Source organism: Triturus cristatus, chromosome 7 (assembly GCF_964204655.1).
Source record: "Triturus cristatus chromosome 7, aTriCri1.1, whole genome shotgun sequence".
NCBI lineage: Eukaryota > Metazoa > Chordata > Amphibia > Caudata > Salamandridae > Triturus > Triturus cristatus.
In genome coordinates, this window is record NC_140590.1 from 1,017,483,369 (window position 1) to 1,017,503,631 (window position 20,263).

Here is a 20,263-nt window from a genome sequence, read left to right on the forward strand (position 1 = left end):
CATTCTATAATCTGGGTAAGCAAAAAGGTGTCTTTCTTTCACTATGAAGCCTCAAGATCAGTCAGCAAAGACCGAAGAGAACCATCTTGTGAAACAAAGCTGCTAATGTAACTAGTTTTTAACCATTTCTGGAGCAGTGCATCTGAAAGCTAGGGTGGAGTTCGAGTTAAATGCTATTCACCATTTGAGTATTTTCCTAAATATAGAGGAATAAAATAATCAAATGTTTAGCATCTCTCAAGTGTTTGTTTCAGGTTTCTTTTTCATTTCTTTGCAATAAGGCAAATGCCAGTGGTTGAAGAGAAAATCCAACTATGATCCATTTTGAGAATTTCAATGTCTTTGTTTAAAATAAATGCAGGGGCCATATGAACCACTTCCTATTTAGTAGAATCTATAGAAACATTTACTTTAACATTTGCACCTTCATAAAAAGTAAATACATTTTTTGCAGAAAAGCTAACAAACACTACTCTTGTGCAGCACACCCTTTAATGGGTTCTCTTATGGATGCGGTAAGTGAGAACAGTTCAATAATAAGATTGCTACAGGGGAGTCAACTTCTGGAAAGTGGCAAGATATCACTTTTTTTTATATGTACTATTCGATATGAGTCAATACTTTGTTTCAACGGACAGTCCGCCTTGCAGCCTATCATTAGATATAGGTAATCTCTGGATCGGCATAAAGACATTTGGAAATGCCTGGATGCTTAAATCCATATGTGAAATTTTCCAACCAACTAACCATTACTCTAATAAGCAGTGACTCCCAAATTCTATTGAGTACAGAAATGATTTGAAATATTTGTTGCATTCTTTTTATGCAGAAGCACACAAAAATAACATGAAGAGTAGTCTTTTTCAAGTACTAAGGACTGAAAAAATTTGCTCGCCCAAGTACTTCGAATCTATTTAGACCGAGGACCAAAACTCCAAGGTTTCAGTCTGATACATGCATGCATGGTGTAAGGATGATCTATTTCATGTCACTAAGAAGCAGAAATTTATTTGGAGCAGCCAGTTCTGTATTATCCTCTAATTGTGCAAGAGCAAAACTGCTTTCAGCTCATTTCATACATTTGCTGTGTAAAAATGTAAAATCCATAAACACTGTTTAAATACTAACCATCTTTATATTTAGCTTATAGCTCAAAAAGAGCGCTATACTCAAGCTCTTCAGATATCTAACAAATGCAGCTTGTTTTTTATAAGGAAGGCTGTCCTTTCTTTATAAAATGTATACACTAATGGCACATAAGTTCAGAATCATAAGGGTACATTTCTTATCCATAAGCCACAAAGGGCGACACTCAATATTCTCTCTAAAACCTCATACCCTGTGTAAACCTTTTTATATTGCATTAAATGCATTTTTTTTAATCAGCCTAGTGATTGTTCTGTTGTTTATATGACATGGTTTTAACTTGTGTTGGACAAGTCAGGTATAACTAAAATACTTTTCCATAAATGTGTGTGTTTGAATATATAAATATTTCATTTTTAACTATATTTAGAATGACTTTTTAATCTGTAGAAGAATATCTCTTAAAAATCCCTGCTTAACCTTTTGCACAGATGCAAACACGCAGTTTTCTAGATGAGCTGCATGTGCAAGTGTAACAATGACTGTCCCTACACTTTTACTCTTATGGAACCATGGGTTTTTACACAATCTCTACTGCTAAAAAGACATATTAATGCTTACAGATCTAAAACAATAGCATGATTTTGTATAATGTTCGTTATGAAATCTGAAGTATAAATGTAGATAGTGAGATTTAAAATAGCCCAGCAGGTTTGCTCTTTTTTTTTAAATAATAAAAAAATAAATAGGGGTCTGCATGATTATTTGTGCAATATGATCAAATCTGTTTCAACTGCAGATTTGTTAATTCAATCAGCATTTCGTGATCCAGATTTTAAAAATATTTAAATAACGTTTTAAAATGGAAAATACTAAAGTTCTTTAACAAGAAGTCATTGATGTATAAATGAAAAAAAACACTGGAAAAGATGGAAATATAGTCCTTAATCTTAGTGTCAATGCAGCAATGAGTTATGGCAGTCATCCTCATCAACAGACACAGTGTTCGGGAGTAAACGAGAGGCAGCAAAAGTATCCAGGTTGAGATCCTCTCGGTTCCTTAAGAAATTAATTTGGCATCCAGACGTAACCAATGTAGCCCTTGGCGGGTGAAGCGTACCAGTTCAATCATGGTGCTCGTATTGAATATCAGAGGACCCATGACTTTGTCCAGTTCCACAAAGAATTCTAGAAGAAAAAAATATTAACTTTAAATGGATTCAGAACCTCCAAGGCAAAGATTGAATTCTCATTTCATATCAAGTGAAGGCCTCTTAGTAAAAATGACTAATAACATGAATTATTTTTGGGTGACAATGACAACTATGAGCTAAAGAGCCTAAGAAAAATAGCAACTAGGCTGAAATGTCTACTTTGTTATTCCTTTTAGAATGGAGACAATAGAGTGAATAGGTGAATTTTGCATTTGCCTTAGAATAGTTTTTTTCCCCATTATCACTTTGAGGCAATAAGGTGCTCTGGGTGCCAAGAGTAATGAAACCCAATTTTCACATCAATGGAGTGCACAAAAGAAGTTGCATTAATAGTAACTGAAAACCTGAAGGTTATATGTTGATGCCATGATTGGTTTCGAATGTCACTGGATATGTTACTTGAAAGGAAAATGTTACTTACCCAGTAAGCGTCTGTTTGTGGCATGTAGTGTTGTAAATTTACATGCTCAGCATAATCCTGCCATCTAGTGTCGGACGTGTGCAAGTTGTTTTTCTTCTAACAAAGTCTTTCGAGTCACAAGGTATAGAGAACTCCTCCTCTTGCTGGTAATGTGCACGGCAAGTAACATTTTCTGTTCTAGGCATGTGTGGTTGTAGATACACATGCTTAACAGACTGTAAAGCAGATCTCTACTATAAGCGGAGGTTAACATACCTGGGGGAGGGGCGGGGGGGGGGTATGGTGGAAGGGTGCAACTGTTTGAAATAGTGTATGCAGAACTGCTTTGCCCAAAATAGCTTGTTGATGGGCCAGCACATCTACACAGTAATATTTTGTAAATGTATGCAGCGCAGACCGTGTAGTTGCTTTACCTATGTAAGCCAAAGGTATATTCCCTAGGAAGGACACTGAAGCTCCTACTTTATAAATTGAATGGGCTCTAGGAGGGATAGGTAACGTTCTTTTAGCTTTAGCACAGCACATTTGGATGTATTTGACAATCCAAAGTGCAATGCCTGATTTAGAAATGGCTCTTCCTTTGTGTGGAACAATTTGGTTCTGTCAATATAATACACAAGGGCTTGTTTAACATCTAAGGTGTGTAGAGCCCTTTCCGCAACACAGTCAGGTATGGGAAAAAATACTGGCAATTCAATAGATTAAGGTGGAATTGAGACACCACTTTTGAAAGAAATTTAGGTTTGGCACGCAGTACTACCCTAACTTTATGTAGTTGAAAGAAAGGTTCTCTAAAGTTAATGTTTGAAGGTCACTGACACGCCTGAGTGAAGTGATAGCGACTAAGCATGTTTGCTCTCAGGATAAAAACTGAATAGGGCAGGAGCGGAAAGCCCATTAATCTTGTGAATACAATACTGAGATTACAAGTGGGAGCTGGTGGCACCCTAGGAGGAATGAAAGCTTCCAGGAAGGCTTTAATGACTGGAGTCCTTAATAGGGAAGTGTGTTGTCCGTCTTGTAGATATACGGCTACTGCCGCTAAGTGTATTATATATGTAAAAGCTAGACCAGATGTATGCAAATTAAATAAATAACATACAATGTCTTGAATATTGGCTCCTAAAGAATCAATGTGTTTGGAATGACAATAGTCAACAAATCTTTTCCACTTAGCAGCTTAACAGGCACGAGTAGAGGGCCTGCGTGTTTCTTTAAGAATGTCCATGCAAGGTTGAAGTAGATTAAAATAACCAAACACTAGGACTTCAGGAGCCAGATTGCAAGGTTAAGGGATCTGGGTGCCTGATTTCTCCAAGGTTTTACGTAAAAAGGTCCTGCCTGTTCTTCAGTACCTCGTGGGTAACTACGGATAGTTCTAAGAGTGTGGTGAACCGTGGTTGTCTCGCCCATGTGAGAGCCACTAGGATAAGGGTGTGAAAATGTCTGTCAAAGTTTGCAAACTACAAACTGAAGCAGTGGGAGAGGTGGAAAAGCGTAAGCAAATATCCCAGACTAACTCATGCATAGTTCTTTGCCTGTGGAATGAGGGTGTGGGAACTTGGAGGCGAAGTTTGAGTATTTGGTGTTTTCTGCGGTTGGGAAAAAGTCTACATCTGCGTGACCCCAACGCTGGAAGTATGGGAGGATGAATTGCGGGTGGAGTTCCCACTCGTGGACTTGTTGGCACCTCCTGCTTAGATCTGCAAAGTCGTCGTCCAATCCGGGATGTACTCCACTAACAGGCAAATGTTGCATCGGAGAGCCCACCTCCAGATAGTCTGGGCTAGATGACAGGGCTGAGGAGACCTGGTGGCTCCCTGCTTTTGATGATAATACATGGCAGTCATGTTGTCTATTTTGATCAGGACTATCTTGCCAATCAGGTGGAGAAGGAAGGCTTTCAGCGTTAGATGAACAGCTAGCAACTCCAGGTGATTTATATGGAGATGTGTTTGGGTGATTGTCCAGCATTCTTGGATAGTCAGATTTTGTAAATGCACTCCCCAACCCGTTCGAGAGCGGTTAGTTGTTATGGTCCTCTATGGAACTGGGTCTAGGAAAGGCCGTCCTTTTAAGAGAGTGTTGGTATTCCACCAGAGTGGCAAGCTTGATGGCCGATCAACACTAGATCTTCCAATTGACCCTCAGCTTGAGTCCACTGGTTTGCTATGCACTCTTGCAGCAGACGCATGTGGAGTCTGGCATGAGGTACTATGGCTATGCTTGAAGCCATCATACCAAGGAGATGCATAACAGTACTCATTGTTACCTGCTAATGAGGCTGAAACTGGCGAATTAGCGCCTGGAAGGATTAAATCTGGGCAGCATTGGGGTAAGCAATCAAAACGTTATTAGAGGATGGCTCCCAGGTAAGGTTATATTTGAAAGGGTTGGAGATGGGATTTGACTGCACTGATGGTAAAACCTAGTTGATGGAGTAGGTTTATGGTGGCCCGAGTGTGTTGAAAGCACCTTTGATGAGCTGTGCTAAGTATGGAAAAACGTTTATGTTTTGTCTGCGCAAGTGAACAGCTACTACTGCGAGACAGTTGGTGAAAACCCTGGGGGCAGTCCCACAAGACATTTGTTTGGCTTATTACTTTAGGTAACTTAGGCCGCATTCCCCAGAATGTTTGCCTTCGTTTCAATGGTAGATATGTTTGTTCAGTTCGAGGAATGAGCTCTCTGAGGAAGGCATACTCAGACAACCCCCAACTTGCACCCACAAGCTGGAAGGAGTTTGATTTAGCACAGTAAGTGCGTTGATAGCGCGTGAAGGACACGCTTTCTTGAGCTTCAAGTAGCTAGTGACAGAAGGCATTAGTATAGGATCACTTGACAACTATACAAGATTAGTCAGGACTCACATAAGGAGAGAGACCTGAACGGGTAAGAAAAGCTTTCGGGTGGGGGGGGGGGGGGAGGGCTTAGGCGTGGTCAGCCGGCACTCAAGATGGCCGCAAGGGAGTAGAGCTCCGATTGTCAATCACCTAAATCCCCCGGAATCCGCACAAATATCCGAAGTTGCCCGTAAACTTAATCGGTCCTATGCTCCCTGACCCCACATGAGACTCGGTTAGAAAAAGGCAAAGTTCTGACACCTACGGACGGAGCCATTGCAGCAAGTAACAGGACACACCGGGAGGCGAGAGGAATCCCAGCTATAAAAGCCGTGATTGCACCTTGCGCCACTTGAGTCCTCGGAGGTGAGGCCCACATGCACAGACTCACCACCCTTCTGTGCAGTTTTACTTGACCAGATTGGTGCGCAACTACTTTCTCTCCAGGGCAGATGTCGTGGGAGTCCCGTAGAGGCCCCGGGGGAAACTCCGCGATCGGCTGGTAAGCTTGTGTGGCCTGGTGGTTCCCGGCCTGGTGCGCCAGAGCATGAAGAGGCTGGCGTTTTGGCTGCACTGACCAAAACTGGCACCACGAGGGTGTTACCCCCCCCCCCCCTTGTAGGAAAGTGGGTTTCTGTTGCAGTAACCCTCCCCCCCCACACTTTTTGCCAGACTACTGATGCCCTTTAAATTGATGTGCCCTGGGTCCCTGCCAATCAGGTTCCCAGGACCTGTGTTTGTTCCCCAAATCTAACCCAATTGGCATCTCTAGCCACAGGACAGCCCCTGGTAAATGGTACCATGGGTAGCCAGGGCACTGTGACCAGGTAAGACCTCTAAGGGCTGCAGCACTTATTGTGCCACCCTTAGAGGCACTGTACCTGTACCTACACCCCCACACACACCCCCACACACACACCCACACCCACCCACACCCACCCACACCCACACCCACCCACACCCACACACACACCTCCACCCCCACACCCACACACACCCCCTTTTTTTTTGCTGGCTGCATGTGTTGGTGCAGAACACAGAAGAGCCAACCAGGTACACATCCCTGTGTAAACAACTGCTCGTAGTGGGGCGTCATCTTTCCCCAAAGCAATCGCTCAGCTCAATTACGCCATATGATAGGGTTCCAACACAGCCCTTTATTTTCAGGCAAAAAGGCAAGTAATAGCAGGCAATTAGCTCATAGGCTGCATAGAAGAAAAAATGTCAGTATCAAAAAACTGGCACCCTGCCTTTAAGGATTCCAAGAACCTGGACACCGTGCCTTTAAGACCTCCAGGAGACTCCTGCTCCCATCATTCACCAAAGGTGACAGGTCATTCTTTTTTACGGTGTGCAAACAAAGGAATCATGGCAGAAAATGCAGAAACAATACTACGGGGAGGCGGGAGGGTTGCTTAAGACTTCGATGAGTATACCCCTGGAAGAGAACTAGGATTAAGGTAAGTAACTTATCCTTCTCTTCCAGCGGATACCCATCATTGTGGAGCATTTGAAGGATTTGGAAAGAATGTGGGGAGTGTGATGGTCTGATTAATATGAAAATCCGAGACCACTTTAGGCAAGAAACTTGGATGTGTTCCTAAAACCACTCTGGCTCTTTACAACACAACGCCTGGATCTATCTCACTCTGCGAGCCGAGGTGATAGTCTCTAAAAAAGCGTCTTTCCATGTCAAATGTTGTAAAGAAGCTTTGTGAATAGGTTCAAAAGGAGCTCCCATCAGTTTAGTTAAAACAATGTTGAGCTCCCAAGGTGAGGAGACCTGATTGGTGGATAAAACTTTCTTAATCTCTCCAAAAAACCTTTGACCACAGGACTCTTGAAAAAGGAAAGCTGAGTTGGGGACTTTCCTTATGCTGTGATAGCTACAAGATGGACTTTAATGGAGGAAAACTTAAGACTAGATTTAGCCAAATGCAGCAAATACGGTAAAATCACCTGTTCTTGACCGCGGACGGGGTCATGTCCATTGTTCATGCACCATAGGTAGAAATGCTTCCACTTGAAAGCATACGATTGTCTAGTGGAAGGTCTCTTGGCTTCTTTTAGAATTTTCATACATCCCTAAGACAAATCAAGGTGTCAATGTGGAAGAACTTCAGGAGCCATGCCGTCAATCGTAGGGATGAGAGATTGGGGTGAAACACCTACCCTCCGTTCTTGGAAAGCAAGTCTGGGTGGCATGGCGACCTCGTGTGAAACTTCAGATAGTGGAAGAAGGTCTGGGTACCACCACTGGCGAGGCCATTCCGGGGCTATAAGAATCATTCTGTTGTTGGACCTGTAGAACTTGTTGATTACTGTGGGAATCAACGGAATTGGTGCAAAGGTGTACAGTAATCTCTGAGACCATTTTATCAAAAGGGCATTCCCTAGAGAGCCTGGTTGGTGAAACCTGGATTCGAAGACGGGGCATTGCGTTTACCGTGACTGCAAACAGGTCTATGTCTGGTACTCCCCAATTGTGAAAAATGCTTTGAGTTACTTCGTTGTTGAGAACCCAGTCATGAGCTTCGACAAAGTCTCTGCTTAGAGCATCTGCCTGGACATTGGGAGTTCCTGGGAGATGAATCGCCACAATGGTTAAATCTCTTGCGAGAAGCCATTTCCAGATGGTCTGAGACTCTAGAGAAAGCGGTCTCGTTTGGGTACCCCCATGCTTGTTCAAATAATGCATAGTCGTATTTTTGTCCGTTTGAACCAGAAAAGCACGAGACTGGAACAAGGGGTACAGAGATTTAAGAGCTAGGTGTACAGCTCTCAGGTGTAAGAGGTTGTTATGATAACCTTGTCCTGTCTGACCAGAGACCCTGAACTTGGAGAGAACCCATCTGATCACCCCATCCTTGGAGAGACGCATCCGTGACTATCGTCTGGATAGGAGGGTCCTTCATCCACCATCTGATGGAATCCTTGGCCGATTGGGGAAGTCACATGATCCTCCCTGCGCCTCGATATCTGCATACACTGGTCCTCCAGAGTTTGTTGCAGAAGACGCATTTTCAACGGGGCGTTTGGTACGATGAAGATGCATGATGCCAGTGATCCCAGCAGCGACGACACCTGTCTGACTGTGGTTCGTTGTGTGTGGAGAAGATTGCAACATTTCTCACGGATTGAGAATAACCTCTCTTCCGAAGGACACACGCTTGCCTTTGCAGTATCCAGGGAGGCACCCAGCAAGTGAATCCTCTGTGACGGGCTGAAGATCGATTTCTTGTAATTGACATTAAGTCCAAACCTGTTCAGTAGCTGAAGACAGTATGAGAGATTACTCTGAAGCAGAGCAGGTGACGAGCTCTTCAAGAGCCAGTCGTCCAGGTAAGGATATATGAATATCCTTTTGCTTGCGAAGGAAAGCTGCCACCACTGCCATGCATTTTGAAAACGTTCAGGAGTTGATTTGAGCCAGAACGGGAGAACCTTGAATTGGAAGTGCTGGGTTGACACTTGAAATCGTAGAAATTTGCGATGCTTCTTGGAAACTGGAACATGGAAGTATGCGTCCTGTAGAGGTATAGAACACACCCAGTCTCCTTGATGCAGTTGAGGGTAGAATTGATGTAGCGCCAACATCCGAAACTTTTGTTTGCGGATTAATTTGTTTAACAGTCTCAACTAGAGTATTGGTGTGTATTCTCTGGTAGACCTCTTTTCTGCACCAGAAAATAACGAGAATACATCCTTTGCTTTCTTTGAGGAACAGGAACTGTTTCCATGGCATCTTTGTTTAAAGAGACAGTTCACCTCCGATTGCAACAAGTGGTGGTCTTGGAGAATTTGTTTTTGCGGAGGTATTGATGGAGGTGGGGATTCGAACCAGAGTAGATAGTCATTCTGCACAATATTCACAGCCACTTATCCTTTGTTAGTTTCTTCCACTCCTCCAGATGTAACAACACTTTTGCCCCACGGAGTGGTCAACAGGCATGGAAGAAGCAACCCCTCATTGCTTCGCTGGTTGTTTAGGTGCGGTCGTCTGCTGTCTTGGAGGCCCTCTTCCTCATCCAGGTCTTCTCTGGTGGTATTGAGACCTAGATTGATTTTGATTCTGCCTATTCCAGTGAGGGGTTTGAACCCTCTGCTGGAAGGAACGTCTGTCATAGGGACGGAACCTTCGTCGAAATTCTTTACGCTTCTCCAAGCCAACAGCTTTTAAAGTGTCCAATTCAGTTTTCATCTTGGACATTTTGTCGTCTGCATGCAAACCGTATAGAGAAGAACCACTGAAGGGAAGGTCTCCGATCTTTCTCTGTGCATCCAGTTTCAGCCCCGTTTGACGAAGCAATGCTGAACGCCTCAAGCAAATCCTGTGGGAATAGCCGTGAGCAGCCAAATCCTAAGTGTCTGCAGCTGCACTGATAACTTGGTTTGCCACCAAGCGGCCTTCCTGCAGGATTTCTTGGACGTCCTGTTGATCCTCTTTCGGTAACTTGTCTGTGAACCTTGCCAAGGAGTCCCACAGCGATTTATCATACCGACCCAGAAGGGCGGAAGCGCTAGCCACCTTCATCACAGAGGCAGAAGTGCTGCACATTCTTCTGCCTAAAGAGTCCATATTTTTACTGTCCTTCTCCGGAGGAGCATTGGAGGAGGATGCAGCCGAGTGTGCTTTTCTGGCTGCCGCCACAATGACTGAACCTGGAGGTGGGTCCGCATGAAGAAAGAATGGATCCTGATCTGGGGCCTTATATTTTTTAGAAATACGTGTGGGAACTGAGCCCTCCTTGGCCAGAGTCAGGAAGGTCTGCATTGCTGGCTCTAACAGACCTGGGACAAAAGGCACCAGAGGTCTTGCCGAAGACCTATGGTGAAGGGTCTCAAATAATACTGAAGTCGAAACCAGTGGTGCAGACATACTGATATTTCGCTTGCTGGAACCCCTGCATAGAACCTCTTTGAAAGTTCCTATTTCATCAATCGGAGAAACTCTGGATGGCGGTGTCGTAGGTAAAGTAGGTTAATAATCCCTAATGGATCATCTTGTAGACGTGGTAGATGAAGGCGACCTTCGTCTCCTTTTAGGGGTTGGCGAATGGCGAGATCTTGAGTGCCCTCTTGATCGTGAGCGTCGTGCTGATGGGGATCTCGATCTTCTGGGAATCCTATTTGGAGAGTGTCTCGAAGATGCAGTAGGAGGAGGTCCCACAGAGACTCTGGATGAAGAGACAGTTCTGGAGAATTCAGAGTTCGGAACTCTGGGTGGGACCTTCCAGGGACGTTTACTTTCAAGCCATCTTGGAGACATATTAATAGGAGGAGTCTTTTCTCTGGGAACCGGAGATCTCTCTGGCGTAACCTGAATGATGTTCATGCCAGGCGAAGATGAACCTTCCCTCGACGTTGAACGTATGGTTCTCAACGTCGACCTTGGCTTCTGCACGCCTCCTGACAGTATGGTGAGATCTTTCTCCCTCGACCGCTGCCTCAACGTCGACCCGGACTTGGCCACCATAGATGTCGACCGCTGTTGCGGAGACACATTTGAGGATTCGCGCCTATGCGGCGATGCCCTCTACGTCGGCCTCTTCGACGACGAACAAGAAGGAGTTCTCGACGTCGACCGTCTATAGACTTGTGGTGTCTTCGAAGTCGACTTTCTCAGCCACTTTTAGAATGTCCTTTTCCTCTCTCCATTGAGGCATAACGTTTGAACTCTGTCACGCAGAGTTTACTTATTTGCAGAGTTTTATATAGAGCTGGCTAAACCCGAAGGTATCAGAGTGCTTTACATGAGGATCAGCAAGGTACACAATACAAAAAGTTACACCCGTTGCAGGAATCAAGTATAGGCATAGGAGAAAACCATGAGATAACACAATAAAATAGGTTGCTAGCGCGTAGAATAGCCATAACGTGCTTCTTATCAGGAATGGAAGGTAGGGGGGGGAAAGGAAAACAGGGGAGGTGAAAGCAGAGAGAGTCAAGCAGACCGGCAGGGGGAAAGTATTTATCTGAACTAACTAGAACGGTGGAATTTCATTGGTTTTTTACGAGTGAAATGTCCCCCTAACTATAACATGTGTGAAACCTATGGCTTTTTAAAGTGAATTTGCAAGGTTTTTTAAATGCTAATTCCTAACTATAACGTGTGTGCAACCTATGGTTTTTTATGTGAATATATATATATATATTTTTTTTTTATATATGCTCCGGAATCCCGTACGTGGGCGGGGATTATTCAGTGCTTATGACTATTGATGAGTATGCCCTGGAAGAGAATTACGGTATTAAACGTCTCCGCACATTAAACCCACACTGATGCCAGTGTGAGATTTTATGAAAAACGCACACAGAAGGCATCTTAGAGATGCCCCCTGAGAAACGACCAGCCTCTGGTGGATTCCCTGACTGGTACACACCAGCCTGTCATCACAAGACCTGTTCCAGGCCCCCAAGGGTGGGAGCCTATGCTCCCTGAGCCCAGAATCAAAGCCTTTCCTGGGCGGAGGTGTTCACACCTCCCCCAGGCCAGGAAGAGCCATCTGTGGCAGGGGAGCTTCAAATGCATGGCAGCCTTTGTAATGCGACCCCCAGCCTCTCCTGCTAGCAGGAGCAGGCCCCCTTCCTGTCTCCCCTCCTTTTGGGCTGAAACACAGGCTGGAAAAACTAGCCGGCCCAGAAGGTGTGCCCACCTCTGCCAACTCCACCCCTCAGGTGGAGGAGGCAAGGTGAAGCTCTCTCTTCAGTGCTCGTTGCAAGATGGCAGGCACTCACCAATCAGGATTAGGGATTGTGCTCACTCCCCCACATGGGGTGAGAACATAAAGGGTGTAGTCACCCTAAGGTCAGTAGTCCATTGACCCTGAACCAAGAAAGGAGATTCCTGCAACCTAAGAAGAAAAAGTATGAAAGAAGACGGCCAGCAGAGGAGACTGCAGAGAACAACTGACTTGGCCCCAGTCCTACCGGCCCGTCTGCAGTTTCCAGAGATCCTGTGCCAAAAATCGCTTTGTCCTGCAGCCTGCGACCTCCAGAACCCCTGGGAGGACTAACCTTCAACAGCAGCCCTGTTCAAAAGAAACTCCGAAAACAGACTGAGCCTGGAACTACCACTTCAACTGTCGCCTACAGCCAGAGTTCGAGTGGCCCACTGGTCCCAGCGAGGTCCCCCAGCGCTCCTAAGTCAAAGTCCACCGTGGGTCGACACCTCCAGGACTCCCGGACATCACCTGCAGCCCCTGAAGACACCCCCAACCGCAAGTGGCCCAGTACAGTGAAATCTGACCTCAAAAGACACGCCTGCATCCAGCCGCCCAGCGCTCTGGAGAAAAGAACCCAAGGTCCACCTACGTACTTGAGCCCTCCAACTTACCTGCCCAACTGTTGGTTCCTCCCGAAGTTTTCCTGGACAGAGTGCAGCTGAAAACCAAAACCGAAAATCCCCATTGAAAACAGGGCACCCGATGCCAAAACAGCACTCTGCAGCTGGCTGCCCCAGCGCCGCTGAGGGTGCACCTTTTGTGCTGGCTTGTTTCCTCATTTGCCCTGAGCTAAAGTCCAGGAGCTTTGATCCCACAGCCAAGTGGCCTGCTAGTCAATCCCCCAATGGATAACATTGGGCCTCAGCACTCTGCACCCGGCCGCCCTAGTGCCACTGAGTGTATAACAAGAGTGCATCCTTGACCCTGGGGGACCCCGGAGTCTACCCCCAGAACATCAACTCCCACTACCAAATAATTACCTGTAAGGAATATGCTACTTACCAGTATGCATCTGTTCTTGGCATGTAGAGCTGCAGATCTACACACTTTTGCATAGATCGCCATCTGGTGTTGGGCCCGGATGTTTGCAGTTTGTTTTTCCTCTCGGAAAGTCTCTGAAAGTCTCAAGGTCGGTGACTCCTCCTTTGGATGGTATTGCGCATGGGCTTCGGCTCCATCCTCAGATTGTTTTTCGCCAGCAGGGAAAGATGGAGCGTAGTAATAACAGTGAAGAAACCCATGTGTGTTGTATCTAAATAAGACAAACTGGAACGGATACAGGTAGCCGGGGAGGCGGGTGGGCGTGTGTAGATCTGCAGCTCTAAATGCCAAGAACAGATGCATACTGGTAAGTAGCATATTCTGTTCGAGGCATATGAGCTGCAGATTGCACACTTTTGCATAGACTATATAGCAGTTCCAAACCTTAGCCGCGACCACCGGTATCTGTTGCAGTGGTTTGAAATAATGTTTGGAGTACAGCCTGGCCCACACTAGCTTGTTGCTTAGTTTGCACATCTACACAATAGTGTTTAGTGAAAGCGTGCGGTGTTGACCATGTAGCTGCTTTGCAGATATCATCTAATGGGATGTTCCCTAAAAATGCCATGGAAGCCCCTACCTTTCGTGAAGAATGGGCTTTAGGGGGAACGGATAGTGTGCGTTTTGCTTTGTGGTAGCAAATCTGAATGCATTTTACCATCCACCTAGCTATCCCTGATTTTGAGATGGGGTTGCCCTTGTGTGGTGGAGAGAAAGAGACAAACAGTTGTTTGGTCTTTCGGAAAGGTTGTGTTCTCTGGATGTAATAGAGTAAGGCTCATTTGACATCTAGTGTGTGTAGAGCCCTTTCTGCAACGGTCTGTGGTTACGAGAAAAATACGGATAGTTATACAGATTGGTTTAGGTGAAAAGGGGAAATGACTTTAGGTAGGAATTTTGGGTTGGTACGGAGAACAACCTTGTTATGATGCATTTGAAGAAAAGGTTCTTGTATGGTAAGCGCTTGTATCTCACTGACCCTTCTAAGGGAAGTGATGGCTACAAGGAAAGCTGTTTTCCATGTTAGGAATTGCAGTTCGCATTTGTGTAAAGGTTCGAAGGGAGGCCCCATTAGCCGTGTGAGAACAATATTGAGGTTCCACACAGGTGAGGGTGGTAGTCTGGGGGAATTATTCTTTTTAGGCCTTCCATGAAGGCTTTAATGGCAGGAACTCTAAAGAGTGAAAGATGTTGCCTGTTCTGTAAGTAAGCTGCAATTGCTGCGAGGTGTAGTGGAATGGACGTATAGGCTAAATTACACCTTTGTAGGTGGAGTAAGTAGCCTATGATGTGTTGAATGGACACGTCCAGGGGATTGATAGTGTTGTTATGGCAATAAACAAGAAATCGTTTCCACTTGGCAGCGTAGCATGCTCTAGTGGTAGGTCGTCTAGCTTCTCTGATGACGTTCATGCAGTCAGGGGGAAGATTTAGGTACCCAAGTTCTAGGACTTCAGGAGCCAGATTGCAAGGTTGAGCTGAGCTGGGTCCGGGTGTCTGATCTCTCCATGGTTCTGGGTTAGGAGGCATGGTGAGAGGTGCAGTTTTTGGTGTGGTACTACAGAGAGTTCCAGCAGCGTGGTGTACCATGGTTGTCTGGCCCACGTTGGAGCTACTAGGATTAGTGTGAGGGAGTGTTGTAGTTTGCGCACCACTAATGGAATGAGTGGAAGAGGCGGAAAAGCGAATGCAAATTTGCCTGACCAGTTCATCCATATCGCATTTCCTTTGGACAATGGGTGTGGGTATCTGGCAGCGAAGCTTGGGCATTTTGTGTTTTCGTGGGTGGCGAAGAGGTCTATCTGCGGATGCCCCCACATTTGAAAGAACAGATGAAGAACCTGTGGGTGAAGTTCCCACTTGTGGATCTATTGCGTCTGTCTGCTGAGCAGATCTGCCATGGTGTTTTGGACTCCTGGGACATGTTGAGCTAGGAGAAAGATTTTGTGAGGCATTGCCCATCTCCATATGTTCTGTGCTAATTGAGAGAGCTATGGAGAGTGTGTGCCGCCTTGTTTTTGTATATAATACATGGCCGTCATGTTGTCTGTGCGAATGAGGACTGCCTTGCCTGAAATCTGTGTCTGAAAAGATTTTAGGGCTAAAAAGATTGCTAGTAACTCCAGATGGTTGATATGGGGTAACTTTTGTTGAGGCGTCCATGTGCCCTGCACGGTGAGGTGTAATAGGTGAGCTACCCAGCCGGAGAGCGATGCGTCCGTTGTTAGTATTATCTGGGGAACCGGGTCCAGGAACGGTCGACCTTTGGAAAGGTTTGTGGTGTTCCACCACTGCAGAGAGCGATGGGTGCGACAGTCTACCAACACCAGATCTGTCAGTTGCCCCTGGGCCTGGTTCCATTGGCGCGCTAGGCACTCTTGGAGAGGACGCATCTGGAGTCTTGTGTGGGGCACTGTGAAAATGCAAGAGGCCATCATCCCTATCAGTTGCATAAACACTCTTGCTGGAAGGGAGTGTTGAGGTATGAATTTTTGTCGCAAAGCCTGAATGCTTGCAATCCTGGCCGGATTGGGGTAGGCCATCGCTTTTGAGGTGTCTATGGTGGCACCGAGATATTGTTTTATGTGGGATGGTTGTAGCTGGGACTTTGTGGTTCACCGTGAAGCCTAGTTGGTGAAGAAGTTCGATTGTGGTGGCGGTGTGGCGTACACACGGATTGTATGAAGTGGCTTTTATCAGCCAATCGTCTAAGTATGGGAAGACGTGAATGTGCTGTCTTCTCAGGTGTGCCGCCACCACCGCTAGGCACTTGGTGAATACCCGTGGTGCTGTTGTGACTCCGATCGGGAGCACTTTGAATTGGTAGTGTTGCCAGTCCACTACAAATCTGAGGTACTTTCTGAGAGCATGGTGTACTGGAATGTGGAAGTATGCGTCTTTCAAGTCCAGTGTGGTGAGGAAGTCGTTCTGGGAGAGGAGCGGAAGTACCTGCTGAAGCGTTACCATGTGAAAATGGTCTGAGTGTATGTATGCGTTTAGGGGCCAGAGATCTAGAAACGGTCGTAGAGTCTCGTCCCTTTTTGGTATTAAAAAATATAGGGAGTAGACCCCTATATTATGTTGATTGACAGGAACGTGTTCTATTGCCTGTTTTTGTAGGAGGGAGATTACCTCCTGCTTTAGTAATGTTGAATGTTCTTGTGACATTGGGCGTTGCCTGGGTGGAATGTTTGGGGGGGTAGATGTTAATTCTAGGCAGTAGCCTGACCAAATTATTTGGGTCACCCATTTGTCTGAGGTGATGGTCTCCCAGACATGAAGGAAATTTTGGAGTCTGCCCCTGACCGGAGTGGAATGGTCTGGGGGGAGCGGGGGGGGGGGGGGGGGGGGGGGAGTCATTGGGTAGGAGGTGTGGCAGAACGGGCGTTGTTTGTTTTGCGCAAACAATCCTTAGCACACGTCCTCGTATCACAAAGTAAAAATTATTTCATGTTTTCACATTTACTGTACAAATCAGTTAGCAGAAGAAATAAATTAGTCTTCTCTTCTAGATGGTTCTTTATTCATTAGGTGTCTTCTCTGTGGTACATAACAGCCAGCCAACACGTGTTTCGTCGCAACAAGGGAATGTAGTCCCGCGACTTTTTCAAGGCTATACTTGGCTTAGTAGAAATATTTTATTAGGTGGTGATAATTTCAAACCACCTATGGTTTCTGCAGTAATGGCATCACTTTCCTCATGAGTCAATGTTCCTTGATCAGGTTCAAATACTTCCCAGTACTTATATGACTGAGAGTGGAACCGAAGTGACGCCAGTCTCTGGTTTCCCGATTTGGAGAGTCCAAATCGGGAAACCAGAGACGGGCGTCACTTCGGTTCCACTCTCAGTCATATAAGTACTGGGAAGTATTTGAACCTGATCAAGGAACATTGACTCATGAGGAAAGTGATGCCATTACTGCAGAAACCATAGGCGGTTTGGAATTATCACCACCTAATAAAATATTTCTACTAAGCCAAGTATAGCCTTGAAAAAGTCGCGGGACTACATTCCCTTGTTGCGACGAAACACGTGTTGGCTGGCTGTTATGTACCACAGAGAAGACACCTAATGAATAAAGAACCATCTAGAAGAGAAGACTAATTTATTTCTTCTGCTAACTGATTTGTACAGTAAATGTGAAAACATGAAATAATTTTTACTTTGTGATACGAGGACGTGTGCTAAGGATTGTTTGCACAACTGTTTAGAGCAAAGGCTCTTAATTCTGGGAAGTCAGGCGGTACTTCCCACCTTATAGCACCGTCAAACTACTTAGCAAGAAACCAGATAACATATGTGAAGTTTCCCTGTGGCGCCTTTACCTAAACCCAAAACCCCAGTGACAGCATTTCAGTTGTTTGTTTTGCCTCTGCCCTTGTTGTTGTTACCCCTGTAGCCGCCTCTTTGGTAACCTTTTGTAAAGGTGGTTTGAGTAGGGGATTTGTATGATGTGGACGCTGTGTCTGAGGAGTAGCCTCTGGATGTACTCCAAAAGGAGGAGCGGCGAAAAGAGCGTCTGGGCGGGTGAGACTGTAAGGCCCCCATGGATTTTGCGGTATCCGTGTCATTTTTCATCTTTTCTAAGGCCTCATTCACCTTTGGCCCGAATAGATGTTCCTGGTCAAAGGGATGGTTAAGGATGGAGGCTTGTACCTCTGGTTTAAACCCAGATACCCTTAACCAAGCATGGCGACGGAGAAGGACGCTGGTGTTGATGGCCCTGGAGGCTGTGTCTGATGCATCTAGGGCACAACGTATGGAGGTATTTGTGATTGTTTTACCCTCCTGAATTAACTCGTTGGCCCTAGCTTTATATTTTTCAGGGAGATGGTGCATTATGCTTTCCAATTCGTCATAATGAGCCCTGTCATATCTGGCCAGCAGTGCCTGAGTGTTTGCTATACGCCATATCTTGGCTGCCTGGGATGCTGTGCGTTTACCTGATGCATCTAGCAGTTTTGAATCCTTGTCAGGTGGTGGTGCATCACCTGACGCTTGTGAATTAGCCCTTTTACGTGCCGTAGATACTACTAAGGAATCTAGTGGCGCTGGTCCTCTGATGTAAGAGGGATCTGAGGGAGCAGGTTTGTATTTTTTTTCAATACGTGGGTTAATGACCCTGGCTCTAACTGGGCCTTTAAAAACTTCTGCCGCATGCTTTACCACCCCTTTGAGCATGGGCAGTATGGAGGTGGACCTATGTGAAGTATCGAATGTGTCTAGGAGGAAATCTTCCTCCACGGGGTCGGTATGCAAGTCCACCCCGTGATAATGTGCTGCCCTTTGCAGAAGATGGTTGAACTCTAATGAATCTTCTGGAGGAGATGGTCTAGAAGGGTAAATATAGTCTTGTGGGACGTTGGGGATATCTGGTATATTGTAATCATCCCATGGATCTGGGGATCCTGAATGGGTGGGGTCCTGTGGCCCATCCCCTGTATCATCATATGTGTCCCCCTGATCATCATCGTCTGGAGACGGGGTAGGAGAACGATGAGGTGGGGGTGGAGAGGGCGGAGGGAGTGGAGGTGGGGAAGGTATTCTGAACAGAGAGGTAGCAGAGTCCTTCCTCTTTGGAGGTGGAGGCGGAGCAGGCTTCTCCAAGTGTCTCTTTTTGGTAGAGAGTGTCAAATGTCCAGTTTTTGGATCTTTGGTGAGAGTTTTTTGCTAGGGATCCGGTGTAAATAGCTCTGGTGAGGTAATTTGGTTCGTCGGCGCCGAAGGCGTCGGGGCAATGGCTTTTTAGGTTTTTCTGTGCCGGTCTGATGTTTAGAACCCGGCTTGGGACCCTCCGGTCTCTTGGTCGGCACCGAGATGGGCTACGGCTTGGAAGTGTCGGTGCCTTGTGTGGTTTGGTTGGCACCGAAGATGGAGTCGGTGCAGAAAAGCTGGGTTTCGACCCAGAGGGTTTCGGTGCGGAGCTCAGTGTAGAGGTGGAGGCAGGTTTCTTTTTCGGTGCCGAAGTGTGTTTCTCGGCACCGCTGGTAGGCTGGCTCGAGCCCGAGCCGCCGGCAGGCTTACTTGGCTTCTTGACTGGGCCCGAAGGTGGGGTGTGTGAAGCAGTGTCTCTGGTCTTGCCTAGGCCAGGAGGCAAAGGCGTGACCGAAGCCTTATTGGGTGTCGGCGCGGGTGTGGGAGGCGGTAGATTAGTACTCACGACCCTCTGCGCCGGAGTGATGTCTTCCACATCTGACTCGTCGGCCTCGGAAGCGCTGACGAGGTCCTCTTCGGTGCGATGGTGTTCCGGATCGTCGATGTCGTCTCCGAAGATGTCGACTGGGATGGACGTCGAGGAGTGTGCCATGTTTCTTCTGGCTCTTCGAACCCGAATAGTCTTTTTGGATCTGTAAGACTTACAGGATGGACAGTCTCGAGCCTCGTGTTCAGGGGAGAGGCAAAGGTTGCATACCTCATGAAGATCGGTGTGGGGAAATTTGGACCCACATCGAGGGCACTTTTTAAATGGAGTTCTTTCCATGAGCTGGGACCGGAGCCTGGGTAGGCCCGAAGGCCGCCGTCGACAACTGGAACCGAAGGTTTGTGTCAATGAGAAGGCGCGTTGATTGAAGAGATCGCGATCGAAACAATACAGCGATTGGGGTGAGGATTGCGCGTGGATCGTCGAACTGGAAGCTGTTCGGAACCGGAGCGCGAAGATTACATCCGAGCCCGATGGCGGAAAAAAACAATCTGAGGATGGAGCCGAAGCCCATGCGCAATACCATCCAAAGGAGGAGTCACCGACCTCGTGACTTCAAAAGACTTTCCAAGAGGAAAAACAAACTGCAAACATCTGGGCCCAACACCAAATGGCGATCTATGCAAAAGTGTGTAATCTGCAGCTCATATGCCTCGAACACACTATTTTCCTCCATAGGATAACATTGACGGTTTTTCTTGGAAAAGTTTGTGTGTGGAGTTTGAAAAC

General features: G+C 46.3%; 1 protein-coding gene across 2 annotated transcripts in view; it reads right to left on the bottom strand.

The window, feature by feature from the left end:
* Window positions 1–986: 986 nt before the first annotated feature.
* Window positions 987–20,263, bottom strand: part of AFF4 (ALF transcription elongation factor 4) — an 862,537-nt gene continuing 843,260 nt past the window's right edge. For both annotated transcript variants that reach the window (XM_085618067.1, XM_085618066.1), the window contains one exon: window positions 987–2,274. In XM_085618067.1, the coding sequence (XP_085474193.1) occupies window positions 2,147–2,274 (128 nt within the window). In that variant the 3' untranslated portion in view covers window positions 987–2,146. The remainder of the gene's footprint in view (window positions 2,275–20,263) is intronic.